Source organism: Hippopotamus amphibius, chromosome 5 (assembly GCF_030028045.1).
Source record: "Hippopotamus amphibius kiboko isolate mHipAmp2 chromosome 5, mHipAmp2.hap2, whole genome shotgun sequence".
In the NCBI taxonomy this organism is placed as follows: Eukaryota; Metazoa; Chordata; class Mammalia; order Artiodactyla; family Hippopotamidae; genus Hippopotamus; species Hippopotamus amphibius.
Genome location: NC_080190.1, coordinates 67,916,114 through 67,930,258, shown reverse-complemented (window position 1 = coordinate 67,930,258; position 14,145 = coordinate 67,916,114). Strand labels below are relative to the sequence as shown.

Here is a 14,145-nt window from a genome sequence, read left to right as displayed (position 1 = left end):
CCTCTGCCTTGTTTCAGGAGTAAACAAGTGTGTGCATGCTCTTCACATGCAGGATCTGGGTTTTTTACAGCCTTGCTATTATCCCACTGGTTTTCTAACTAGCTAAGGGGACTCATCCTTCCAGTGTCATACCCCAGGGTCGGGTGCCCAGTATTTGATTTGAACTGTTCACTCCCTGGGGAAGAGCTCTGAGTAGATATAATCCCCCTCCACTTCTGTGTCCTCTCCCAAGGGTACAGGTCACAACCTGAGTGCTTCATTTTCCCTCCTATCCAATTCCCTGTGGATCTTCCTTACAGCCTTGGTTTTATAGGAGTCTTTCTGTCTGTCTCCAGTTTGTTTTTAGTGGGAATTGCTCCACATGTAGGTGTATTTTGATGTATTTGCAGGGGAATGTGAACTCCAAGTCCTCCTACTCTGCCATGTTTATCTCCTCCTAGACTACATTTCAATGCTGATCATAGTCTCTTTGCCCTCAATTCCATTCTGTCACCCTGAATGATAAAATTTCCCAGGCTTCCTTATGTGTAGCCATATGACTGTAGGCCAGAGTCTCTCAACTGTGCACTATTGACATTTGGGCTGGATAATTCTTTGTTGTGAGGGGTTGTCCTCTACACTGTAGAATGTGTAACAGTATCACTAGCCTCTATTTGCTGAATGTCAGTAGTACATCCTCCCGCCAAGCTGTGACAACCAAAAATGTCTCCAGATTGTCGAATATCCCCTGGAGGAAACGGGGTCAAAATCAATCTAGTTGAGAACCATTGGTCTAAATCTTTACATTGCTGGTGGAAGGCAGGCTATATTACCAAACTGTCTATTTGATTTGGTTTGGAAGTCCCATACAGCTTCCCAAATGGTGTTTGATAAGGTGTAGAATACTAAATTCTGTAGGGAAGTATAACACTTATGTTATAACCTAATCAAAAAGACAAAAAAACACTTGAAGCTTTGAGAGAATAACATTTGCTAAACTTGTGGGTATATGTAGGAAATTTAAAAAGAAGCAATGTAAGACAGGAAAGTCAGCCAATGGCTCCAGCCTAACAGGGTGGGAAGGGCTTTTTGAGGCCACAAGAACCCAGAGTCTAGCCCTCAGGTTATAGTTTCAAACAATGGTTTCTTTTTTGCTTTTAAATTTTATTTTTAAAAAGTGTTCATTTTAATACATAATATTTTGGCAAGAAACATTTATTGAGGTGTCTCAACCCTGCCAATAATTCCCACCCCCTTCATTCATAACATAACATTCAGGGATGTTAAAATGTTAGCATTTTGATATGTAACTTTCCATACTTTTTCCAAACCTCTACAACCATATTTGTACATAGATTTCTATATAGGTATATACAGATTTTTAAATAATAAAAGGTATATTTTTTACATAATAAAAAGGATCATAATATATACATTTTTGTGCAACTTACTTTTGTCACTCCCAGTGTATCATATAAATATTCCTCAAGAACACCAGTTATAAATCTTTTTTGTTAATTAATTAATTTATTTATTTATGTTACTGGCTGTGTCGGGTCTTTTTTGCTGTGCACGGGCTTTTTTTAGTTGTGGGAAGTGGGGGCTACTCTTTGTTGTGGTGCGTGGGCTCCTCATTGCCGTGGCTTCTTTTGTTGCAGAGCATGGACTCTAGGTGCATGGGCTTCAGTAGTTGCAGCACATGGGCTCAATAGTTGTGTCTCACAGGCTCTAAAGTGCAGGCTCAATAGTTGTGGCACATGGGCTTAGTTGCTGCACGGCATGTGGGATCTTCCTGGAGCAGGGCTCGAACCTGTGTCCTCTGCATTGGCAGGCGGATTCTTAACCACTGCGCCACCTAGGAAGCCCCTATAAATCTTTTTAATGGTTGCATAATATGCCATAGTATGTGTACATCATAATTTGATCAACAGGTTTTCTACTGAAGACATCTGGATTGTTTCTGGACTTTTTTCCCAACAACATTAATGCCATAATAAACATTCTTGTATTCATAGCCTTACATATTCTCACTTTTATTTCTTTAAACTAAATGACATTTTGAATTGAAATGTATAGGTATGTGTATGGTATGTATAATTTTAATAAATATTTCCAGATCACTTTCCAACAGTATGACAATAACATATCATAGTATCAGTTTCCCCACATCCTGGTAAGCAATAGATGGTAAAAATAAAACTCGTTTTGTTTTTGTGTATTTGAGGAGTGAAAAATGGAACCTCTTTACTTGCATGTTCTTGTCTACTAATAGATTTGAACATATTTTAAATTTTTATATAGTAAAATGTCTATTTTATTTTATTTATTTTTTAAAAAATTTTATTTATTTGTCTCTGTTGGGGCTTAGTTGTGGCATATGTGATCTTTGTTGCCATGTGCAGGATCTTTAGTTGTGGCATGCAGGGGTCTTTTAGTTGTAGTATGTGAACTCTTAACTGCGGCATGGCACGTGGGATCTAGTTCCCTGACCAGGGATTGAACCCGGGCCCCTTGCATTGGGAACACGGAGTCTTAGCAACTGGACCGCCAGGGAAGTTCCAAAATGTGTCTGTTTTAAATGTTTCCTGTGTCTAAGAAGGTTTTCCTATCTCTAAGAAGGTTTTTCTTGATGCAAAGTTACATAATATTCTGAAATGTCTCACAATATTTTTATTGTATTTTTTCATTTAGAGCTTCAGTCTACTGGAATTTATTTTTGTATCTAGTGTGAGATAGGAATCTGTATTTGTATTTTTTCACATTAATAATCATTTTGCCAATATCACTTTTTTAGTATAAAGAGTTGATACTAACTCCCCTACTAATTGTAGTCATGTGAGACTGATATCAAAGTTATAAGGCCAATTTATTTAAATAGAAATGTGAAGTCAGCCAGAATATTAATGTTGGCTCTTTGAACATTTTCTCCCAGGTAGAAAATTCTATATAGGAAACCAAATTACTGTTGAAGTCTGCTTAGAAAGCTGAGGCGTAGGGGAGTTCCCTGGGGGCCTAGTGGTTAGGATTCTGGGCTTTCACTGTCATGGCCCAGGTTCAATCCCTGGTTGGGGAACTAAGATCCCACAAGCAGTGGTGGGCAAAAAAGAAAGAAACCTGAGAACTAGAAAACAAGTTAAAAATCTTAGTGACTTGTGTCTGAAGTCTATGACAGTCTTTGGTTTAATATAAAATATTTTGTTTTTGTCCCCTGTTTCAAACAAAGAACTCCTAATACCCTTGTAGTTTCCTGAGTGATAGAAGCATCTTTTATTACTTATAAGATAGCCCTTCCAGCACTCCTGAGTTTATGCTAACGAGCTAGCTTAAGGTAGGCCCTAGGGTGGAACCGCCAAGATAGCTTTGAGATGAGGCTGGTCACCAGAAAGACCAAGTGATTACGGAACTTCCCTGGTGGTGCAGTGGTTAAGAATCTGCCTGCCAATGCAAGGGACACGGGTTTGAGCCCTGGTCCCATATGCCATGGAGCAACTAAGCCTGTGTGCCACAGTTACTGAGCCTGTGCTCTAGAACCCACGAGCCACAACTACTGAAGCCCATGTGCCTAGAGCCCGTGCTCTGCCACAAGAGAAGCCACCGAAATGAGAAGCCTGTGCACTGCAACAAACAGCAAGGCCCACTTGCTGCAACTAGAGAAAGCCCACGTGCAACAACAAAGACCCAACACAGCCAATAAATAAATTAAAAAAAGAAAAAAGACCAAGTGATTAGAAGGTGGGAACTTTTCAGCTCTACTCCTGACCTCCAGAATGAGGGGCAGGGTGTGCTGGAGATTAAGTTCTATAAAAACTCTTTAACAAGGAGATTCAGAGAGCTTCTAAATTGGTGAACATAGTGAAGTCCTGGGAGAGTAGTGCTCCCCAACTTCACATGAAAGAAGCTCCTTTACTCAGGACCTTTATGGACCTTGCCCTATGAACCTCTTCATCTAGCTGTTCATGTGTATCCTTTGTAAGGATACAAAAGTTACCTTTAGTTCGTAAATGTAAGTAATGTGTCTGAGTTCTATGAGCCACTCTAGGAAATTACTGAACTTTAGGAGGGTGTCATGAAACTCCCAATTCATAGCCAGTTGGTCAGAAGTCCAGGAGATCTGGGACTTGTGACTGGCATCTGAAGTGGGGGCAGTCCTGTGAGACTTGAGAGCTTGAGTTGTGGGGTTGTCACCAACTCCCAGTATTTAGTGTCAAAAATGAGTTGAATTGTTGAACACCCAGTTGTTGTCTGGAGAATCAGAGATTTGGTTCTTAGTGTTGGAAAACACCTCACAACCCAATGCACCAGTGTTCATCCTGTCAAACAAGGTACCAGAAATCTAATGTTGTATGTTTCACTAACTTTCTCATGTGAACTGTGCTGGCTACAAACTGAATTTCCTTACCATATTTTTTTTTTCTCTTAGCATCCATTCTGCCCATCACCCTTCATTCAATAATTCTTTTCCTATGTGGCAAGCTTCCTTCAGAGTCTTCGTTTATTCTTTCATTCAATAAATATATGTGCCAGCTCTCTACTAGACAAGCTGACAACACAGGTGAAACCAGATGAACAAAATTCCTGCTATAGTGGAGGGCACAGTCAAAACACATAGAGAAAAAGAAGTTAATAAATAAAATAGGGGAATGTGCTCTTTAATGTACTGAATAAGGAGTATAAAGGACTTGTTCTAGGGAAGGAAGCACAGGCAAAAAATTATGACAAATATGTGGCAGGCATGTATGTATTTTAAGTGCTTCCAGAATTATTTTGTACATATATAAGCAAATGCATACATTTGGTCTCCCTTCCACACACCCCCTTTTATTTTCTTTCACAAATAGCCCTACACTGTACACATTGTTCTACATCTTGTACTACGCAGTTTGGAGATCATTCCATATGAGAACTTAAAGAACTTCCTCATTTTAAAAAAGTAGCTTTGCAATATGAAAAGCTCAACTTAGAGAATAGTAATGCTAAAAATATTTACAAGAAGGTCAACACCAGATTCATAGGAGATTTAAAAAACTGAATGTCAATTTGCCAGCTTTAGGGACTAAGAATAAGTTGAATTTCACGCACATAATTTTCAACTATTGGTAAGGCCAAAAGTCTAGTTGGGAGGGTTTGTTTTGTTTTGTAATACAATTTCTGTCTCTCATTTATCCTATTGGCCACGTGTGCCCCATCTGACCTTTAAGTACACTAGTAATCACAGTGATCACACAGCATTTCATTAACACCACCAAGTGTCTTTGATGTACAACATACATAAATGAATGAATGAAGTGATAGGATGAATGATAGAATGAAGTGATAAGCTTACAATTTTTTTTTTCACAAAATCTTGGGATTTTGTTTCTATTTTGATAGTATACTGACTCTCAACATTTTATATATTACATCCTACCAACACGGTTGAGAATCAACTTATGAAATATTTTGTGAGAAAAGACAGATGAAGTGGGGAGAAAACAGGGCCAAGTATGTCATCCAGGAAGAGTGAGGTGTCTGTGTAGTTAGGAACTGGAGAGTGTAGGAGGGAAGAAAAGACAACCGGATTTGTTCACTAATTGATTAGAGAGCATCACTCTGAAGGAACATTTCAATGATTTCAAGGCTTCTAGGATGAAAGAGATCATCACTTTCAGAAATGAAGCAAGCAGTTGTAAGGAGAGATTCTCTGTTTAATTTGAAGTACAAAGACTTCTGGGTTTAGATGAAATCTTAAGAGTTACATTTGCAAAATTAGAACTTTTTTTTTAAAAGGAAAAAACAGTTTAAGTTGCTTTCATAAGTTCAAACAATAATTGGCATGGTATAGACAGGACCCACTTTAAGCTTAAGGGCTGATAGACTGTAAACTCACAGAGGTCCCTTAAGTGAACAGAAGTGCCATGCTCCAGAGGCTTACCAAGTTTGGCTCTGGTCCTTAGTTAAGGCTAGATGTGGAGTGACAGAGTCCTGGAATTTCGGGAAAAGTGGAAAGTAGAGGGGCTTCAAGTAGGAAAGGAACTAATATTTTTTAGCTACTATCTACCCCTCACTTTACATCTGGCTATCTTATTTAAATCTCATCACAACTCTACAATATAGGTATTATCATTTTAGAGGTGAAGATATTGGGTTTAGAAAAATAAATTGCTCATGCTATAAGGGAAGGACCTCAAATTCTAACCCAAATCCAGATGTTTATAGGGGCCAAGTCATACTCAGTCCTCTCTTCACACCGCCCCTCTTGACCAAATATACTCATTTTATGAAGCCTAGAAAAGAGAAATCACGTATCTGTGGCCAAGCTGGGGCCAGAAAGCACACAGGCTGAGCACACCCCCACCGCACCCCCCCAACCCACTCCACCCCCCTACCCCCGCATCAAAGGTCTTTCCAGGGCGGACACAGGCCTTTAAGGATTTGACAATCTGCACCACCCTACAAATGATGGAGGGAGGTAGAAAAAACTGGCTGAGGAGGGAAGCAAAGACAAAAAAAGGGGCCGAAGAGGGGCTGTCAGAATGGGGTGAGGAGGTTGAAGAGTGAACGCTGTTCTTTTGCCTTTGCTCATACCCGTTAACGAATAGACCGACTACCTAGCGTATTTCAGGAAACTAAGCCTTGGTCAGCTTCATTTCTTATCGCCTTTCAGGGACTAAGTTGTAAACCCTTAGCGAAAGTCCAGAAAAAACAAAGTAAGGCGACCAAGGTGTGCACTTCGGGCACAAGTGCAAACTCGCACCGCGAACCAAAACTTGAGCCAACCCGGCGGCAGTGATTTGAGGACAGTTTGAAAGACAAGTTTGGCTGGAGGACGCGCCTACCGCCGAGGGGTGGGGCCGCAGCATTCTGGGCCCCGTTTCCTCCCGGCCCACGCCGCCCCCGCCTGCCACGTGACCCACGGTGTTGTGGTCCGGCCCGCGTGGGTGGCGGGAGCCGCAGGAGGGCGGGGGCGACGAGGGGCGGGTCACGTGACAGGGTTTAAATCTCCCGCAGCCGGAGCCGCGGGGGCGCCAGTGCCGCGAGTCGAGCGGGAGCAGAGGAGGCGAGGGAGGAGGGCCAGAGAGGCAGTTGAAAGATGGCGGACGAGGCGGCGCTCGCCCTTCAGCCAGGCGGCTCCCCCTCGGCAGCGGCGGCAGAGACTGAGGCCCCTTCGCCGCCCGCTGGGGAGCCGCTCCGCAAGAGGCCGCGGAGAGACGGCCCCGGCGCCGGGCGGAGCCCCGGCGAGCCCGGTGGGGCGGCCCCCGAGCGTGAACTGCCGGCGGCGGCCAGCGGCTGCCCGGCGGCGGCGCTGTGGCGGGAGGCCCAGGCGGTGGCGGCCGGAGAAGGAGACAATGGGCCGGGCTTGCAGGGCCTATCCCGGGAGGCGCCGCCGGCCGACGACTCCTACGACGACGACGACGAGGGCGAGGAGGAGGAAGAGGCAGCGGCGGCGGAGGCTATTGGGTACCGAGGTGCGCAGGGCGCGGGCGGCCGGGACTGCGCATCCCCCCTCCTCCTCCCGGGGCTCCTCCTGGTGTGGGGTGGGAGACTCTTGGGCGGGCTGGGGCCTCGGGGCTGGCACTGCGGCGTCCCCCTCCCCACCAGGGCCCCCCTCAGCTGCGCGCCTCCGGGGTTGCGGGCCAGGCTGCCGGAGCGGCCCGTGGACTCCCTCCCTCCCTCGCTCGCTCGCACCCTCTCTCCTCCCTCCTCCGTCCGCCCTCCTCCTTCTTCCCTCCTCCCTCTTCCCTCCTCCCTGCGGCCCGCCCCAGCGGCCTCGCGCTTTGCGCAGCCGCGAGGCAGGGTAGCCTCGCAGTTTGTTTTAAAGTAAGTTTCTCTCCCCTCCTACTCTTCTAGTGTTTTGCTTTTGTTAAAAGTCTTTTGCTTCTCCGCCCACCCCCACCCCCACCTTCGCACAGTTAAACCTGCAACTTTTTGACTGTCCTTTGCACCAACCTTTTGCATTTGCCTTTGCAAACTGACACCTGTACAATTTGTGTTTTTTTGTTTTTTTTGGCGGGGGGGGGGGTATTTTTAAACTTGTTTTAAATTTTAAAGAGCATAGTTTCTGCAGACATTACCCTTCTGTGGTGTAATTAATAGTGGGCATAAGAGAGTGATAGTAGTTTTAGAGTACTTTGTGTAGTATTTTTCCTTTAATCATGTTCTTATAATGGTTTTTAGATTAAATATCTTCCTGAGTGTGTATATGTAACCCTGAAACACGAATTGACATTTTTCTGGCATTCTAAAAGAGATCTGATAGTAGTATATGTCTTGGCATCCTTGAGTGTTTCATAGTTTCTACCTGGATAGATATGCGTCTTTATTAATATTTGTATCAATAAATCCTATCAGTGGACCATTTGACCATATGTAAAGGTAACAACGTGTTGTTTAGGGACTGGATTAGAAAAACGACCCCTGTTTTCAAGAAACATAGTTTAATAAGGAAAACGAAGGTGTCTGTGTGTTTAGTGTTATGTAAAAGAAGTGCAAGTTGCCATAGTTATATTTGCACGACTTTGGGGGGTAAATTTTTATGTGATAAGTTTTATGATCTAGTATTTGAGATCGATAAATTCAGTCTTAACTAGGTTACTATTTTTTGTGTTTTGATTGAGTAGACAATTTCTTTCTAGATTTTGATGAACTGAAACTTAGATTCTGAGTAGAATCCCTAATGATGAGGATATACTGTAACTGAATGGTGCAAGTTGATCCAGTAGGCATTCTTTACACAGGCAGTATGAATGTTAAGTGCTTTATTCATTGAAAATTGTTGCATCATAATCATAGATCTTCATAAGTTTAGATGCAGATCGTTTCAGCAACCTTGAGTTACTTTTGGTTTCTTTTGCAGATAACCTTCTGTTTGGTGATGAAATCATCACCAATGGTTTCCATTCGTGTGAAAGTGATGAGGACGATAGAGCCTCACACGCGAGTTCTAGTGACTGGACTCCAAGACCACGGATAGGTATGGTCCCACAGCTTGAGAGCTATCAGGCTCTTAGGTGTTTGATGAGGTTTAATGTCAGCTTGGTTCTAGGGAAAGTCTAGTGCTTTGTTCTGTTTTTGTTTTTAAATAGCATGGGCCCCTGGAAGCTGGCCTCTGGTATTTCTCAAACAACTAGATCCTCACACTTCTGGTCCTCTACACCTGTATCCTCTGTGTAGAATGGTCTTCCTCCAGTTAAAGGACCTTGCTTCCTCACTTCATGTCCATTCTTTAATTTTTCTTCTTAACACTTACCAGTTATTAACAATCTCTAACTTTTTTATTGCTGGTTTCCTGTACTAGAGTATAAGTCCCATGAGGGCAGGGATTTCTGACTGATTTGTATACTGTTTTGCAAAACCTAGAAAAGTGCTTGGCACATAGCTTGTCCTCACTAAATATTTACTAAGTATTTTGATGAAAGGGGAAAGTATTTTGAAGTAGAGAACACTATCAGATTTTTATACCAAAGTAGTAACATGACCATCTCAAACTGTTCTTTTTCTTAATGTGCTCTCATTTTTTTCAAAAATGCCTTGACTATTTAAACATAGTGATGATTAGTTCCTTTTTAGTGTTTATATTTGCCGTATTTTTGGTTTTCTCAAGCTAGGAACTGATCTAAGAAATTTCAGGGTGAAGAATTATTAAAGCTCAGAACATCAGCATTGTATGTATCATTTTGGGAGATTGGTTAAGATTAACTTGAAGATTATTACTGGAAAAACTTTAAAGATGGTAGTTAATTACAGATTTTCTTTTCTTTTTTCTTTATGTCTTTAATAATAAATAGTGTGGGCTTTCAGGACTGGTAAGATCTTTTGTATATTGATTTGTAGAACTCTTTTTGTACTTCTGTCATATTTGTGTTGTTTTTCTAGATTTTAACCACAGAAGTTTAATTCTAGTAGTTAGACTCTTAAAATGTATACTTGATATTTTATAGCTCTAAGGGTAGGCTCAACTCCTGATTTCCCTAATCTCATTGGGATATAGCATTAGCTCTGAAGATGTTGCAGATGAAACACCTTTATAGTGCATTTTCTTACTCTGCAAAACAGCCTTAAGCATTGCTAATTTATTACTTCAAAAAATGAGATTTTGAATTATATGAAAGTCGATTTGATCTAGTTCTTTTCCCTCTTAATATAGGTCCATATACTTTTGTTCAGCAACATCTCATGATTGGCACAGATCCTCGAACAATTCTTAAAGATTTATTGCCAGAAACAATTCCTCCACCTGAATTGGATGATATGACTCTGTGGCAGATTGTTATTAATATCCTTTCAGAACCACCAAAAAGGAAAAAAAGAAAAGATATTAATACAATTGAAGATGCTGTGAAATTACTGCAAGAGTGCAAAAAAATAATAGTTCTAACTGGAGCTGGGGTATGTAAGATGTATAAAACACTAGTAAAGGGGGGAGGTGGTGTATGTTTTTTCTTAAGCCTTGTGGAATTCAGAAACATTTTTCTGGTTTAGCAGAATTTATCCTTTCATGTTTGGAAACTGCTAAAATGTGAATGCAGCAGCAGTTACTAAATTGGTTCAGCTTTTTAAAAACCTTTCAATAACCTTAAAAAACATTCACTTCTGTTTATTGACACAGTAGGTAAGTGGAATTAAGGCATGATTGTTACCTACATTATACCGCAACTCCTAAAGGAGATGCAGGGAATGTGTATCAGGGTCTGATGGTGAAATTGGTTATTTGTTGGATCTTCATGGGGAAACCAGGAACCTAATATGTACGTATTGGCAAGTAAAGAACTTAATGTTGGAAAGGTAACAGATTACTGCCTCTCCTCCATTTTAAGTTAAGGTGATGTGATTGTAGTGGTTTGACATTTTTCATTTGCCCCACTTTAGGTCTCTGTTAACTAGCTCCTTAGGCTATTTCGTATTATGTGTTGAATACAGAATATGTTACATGGTAGTGACCAGGGCAGCTGTGGGAGTAAAATTCAGTCCTGCTTTTTCTGATCTTTTGAGTTAAGGGAGGATGTTACTTAATCTTAAATGATCATAAAGAATAGTTTTGCTTTGCTCCCAGATGTGATTTAGACAAGCTTGTTTTGCTCTGAGGCCAAGGAGAGTAAACGCTGACAAAATTATGAAACAAAAGGATAATTTCTGAAATTCCTATTTGAAATGTCATGGCTTATTTGTAGGAGAAACATAGTGTTTAAATCTATTCTTAAAAGTTAAAAATTGAAATATTGTACAACATAGTTTTTTATGGAAAATAAAGAAATTTAGTGTTCTTGAAGTAGTAGAACCCTGACCTAGATGAGGGATTTTTTTGGAAATACTTGGCTGTGATAGAAATTCTTGCCTGCTTTCTAGTTAAAATAATTTGAAATGGTTTACTTTGTTCTCAATCAAGTTGGAATTGGTATAATTTGTTGGTTAAATGCTTATAAAGATTTAAAGTTAGCCTGACTTAAAATTTCTTTCCCCATTATGAATGGAATATGTGGTGATATAATTATACTGGTTTTCTGAGTTTTAGGGCAGTATCTCCATTCCCCAAAAGAAGTTTCAAACTAAAAATATTTTTCAACTCTTCCCTAATTGTGTGATATGAAGACTAGTAATTATTAAGGTAGCAGTAGAAGATTTAATTGTACAAATTATGCCATGCGTATTTCAGGTTTCTGTTTCTTGTGGAATACCTGACTTCAGGTCAAGAGATGGTATTTATGCTCGTCTTGCAGTAGACTTTCCAGACCTTCCAGATCCACAAGCAATGTTTGATATTGAATATTTCAGAAAAGATCCAAGACCATTCTTCAAGTTTGCAAAGGTACTATGAACTCTTCTAGCTGTTCCTTTGTCCTCATGAAAAATTATTTTGAATGGCTATCTAATAAATTGATTACTAGTACTGTGGTGGAGTAAAATCACTGAAATAAAGTCATTTTAGTTAGAATTCCCTTCTTCTCAGAAGGGACTACCATTTGCTTTTCTTCATTTTAGGATTGAGCTTATTCTCAAAGAAGAGGCTATTTCATATTTTTCAAATTTGCACTTCAGTAATGGCCTTTACATTGTCCAGGCTTTTTTAGAGGTTAGTAGATCATATGAAAGTAACATCACTGTTTTGATTCTGAATATTTTTTATGGATCATAAAGATTATAACATCTGTTTTGGTATGTTTTATAGTAGCCAGGTTTTAACACATGAGGATATGCTTGACACATTTTTGATTAGGGGTGGAGAAGATTCTTAGATTGCATTTTAGTCAAGGTTGATCTGTTCTGCACTAGAGTCTCTAGAGCTGCTGTGTCCAGTTCAGAAGCCATTTACCACATGGGGCTGTTGAATAGATAAGTATACTGAGATGTTATGCAAGTGTGGAAGACATTCCAGATTTTGGAAACCTAGTATGGAAAACATACAAAATATAAATTTTATTATATATTATATGTAAAAATAATGATTGTGTATAAATAATAATACTTTGAAATTGGGTTATATATTATGAACATTTCACATGGTTAATGTGGTTACTAGAAAATTTGAGTTGTGTATATGATTCATGTTATGTTTTTATTTGGCAGCTCTGCTCTGGAGTTTAAAGTTTGATATTACAGTCATCCCTTGGTATCTAAGGGGGATTAGTTCCAGGATCCCTCAGATACCAAAATCTGAGGATGCTCTAATGCCTCATATAAAATGGCATAGTGTTTGCCTATAATCTGTGCACATCCTCCCTGTATACTTTAAATCTTCTCTAGATTACTTATAATACTTAATACAGGCATACAATGTTTTACTTTGCTTCACTCTATTGCCCTTCACAGATACTGTGCACTTTTTTTGTTTTTACAAATTTGAGGGATTGTGACAACCCTGCATAAGCAAGTTCGTAGGCACTATTTTTTCCAACAGCATTTGCTCACTTTGTCTCTCTGTCACATTTTGATAATTCACAATATTTCAAACTTTTTCATTATTTGTTACTGTGATGTGGGATCAGTGATCTTTCTTACTGAGGACTTAGATGATGGTTAGCATTTTTTAGCAATAAAGTATTTTTAATTAAGCTATGTACTTTTTTTTTTTTTTGGAGACATAATGCTATTGCACACTTAATAGATTACAGTATAGTATTGGGTTGGCCAAAAAGTTTGTTGGGGTTTTTCCGTAACACCAAAACCCAAACGAACTTTTTGGCCAACCCATATACACATAACTTTATATGTATGGGGAAACCAAAAAATTCATTTGACTCACTTTATTGGGATATTTGCTTTATTGCTGTGATCTGAAACCATACTCAAGATATCTCTGAGGTATGCTTGTATGACGTTAATAGTCACTGGTGCAGCAAATTCAAGCTTTGGGTTTTGGAACTCTGAAATTTTTTTCGCCTCAATATTTTTGATCTACAGTTGGTTCAATCTGAGGATGTGGAAACTGCAAATATAGAGGAATGGCTATATATATTATACCATACCCAAGAAATTTTACTTTAGAAGACTTTTTTTTTATAATTAGTTTTATGGAAAGAAATTATAAAATTGTTATTGCTAAACTTCACTAGATTTCAAAGGGTCTTTTGTATTAGTGATTATTTTTTAATGAGCATCGAAATGAAATGGACCTGAATTTTAATTAAAGGATGACCTTGGTTACTTTCAAATTATGTGGTATATTTACATAACTATAAGAAAAGCTCTGGCAATTCAGAATACATGGTATTAGCTTAAATTGATGGACTGTCTAAAGAAATAATTTTGTTTTGTGCAGGTGTGCTTATAAATAGGAATTAGAGTAAAATGGGGAAATTACATTAGAATTTCTTGGATATGATTTACTTGTTAAAACTGAGAACTAAATTTGAAAATTTTGCAGGCTACTAAGAGAAATTTGAATCTTTCCAGTAATCAACTTGAAACTTACAAAAATGTTGAACTTCTTGTATCTGCAGTGATGATCATCTATATCTAGCCTTTAGAACAGACAACTGGTTCACAGTGAATTGAACAAATAATGTAAAGTTAGTTTCTCTTTTTCTTTGTTACAAGAATATGAATTTGTGAAGATTTACTGTTTTTAACATACTGGTGCTAGGGCTACTACTGTATGACTTTGAAGACCAATGAAATACCATTTACTGGTTTCTTGAATTGGACCTAGGACGCTGGCTCTAGTTATCAGAAATTAGCACTTTTTTTTTTGCT

General features: G+C 39.5%; 1 protein-coding gene across 8 annotated transcripts in view; it reads left to right on the top strand.

Moving 5' to 3' along the window:
- Nucleotides 1-14,145, top strand: part of SIRT1 (sirtuin 1) — a 62,749-nt gene that overhangs the window by 31,178 nt on the left and 17,426 nt on the right. For 2 of the 8 annotated variants that reach the window (XM_057734441.1, XM_057734442.1), the window contains exons 2-5: nucleotides 6,967-7,424; nucleotides 8,813-8,929; nucleotides 10,103-10,344; nucleotides 11,609-11,761. In XM_057734441.1, the coding sequence (XP_057590424.1) occupies nucleotides 7,049-7,424; nucleotides 8,813-8,929; nucleotides 10,103-10,344; nucleotides 11,609-11,761 (888 nt within the window). In that variant the 5' untranslated portion in view covers nucleotides 6,967-7,048. Of the gene's footprint in view, nucleotides 1-6,877; nucleotides 7,425-7,498; nucleotides 7,777-8,618; nucleotides 8,675-8,812; nucleotides 8,930-10,102; nucleotides 10,345-11,608; nucleotides 11,762-14,145 lie in introns of those variants that run through there. The other 6 variants (XM_057734445.1, XM_057734446.1, XM_057734444.1 and 3 more) reach the window with 5 other exon arrangements.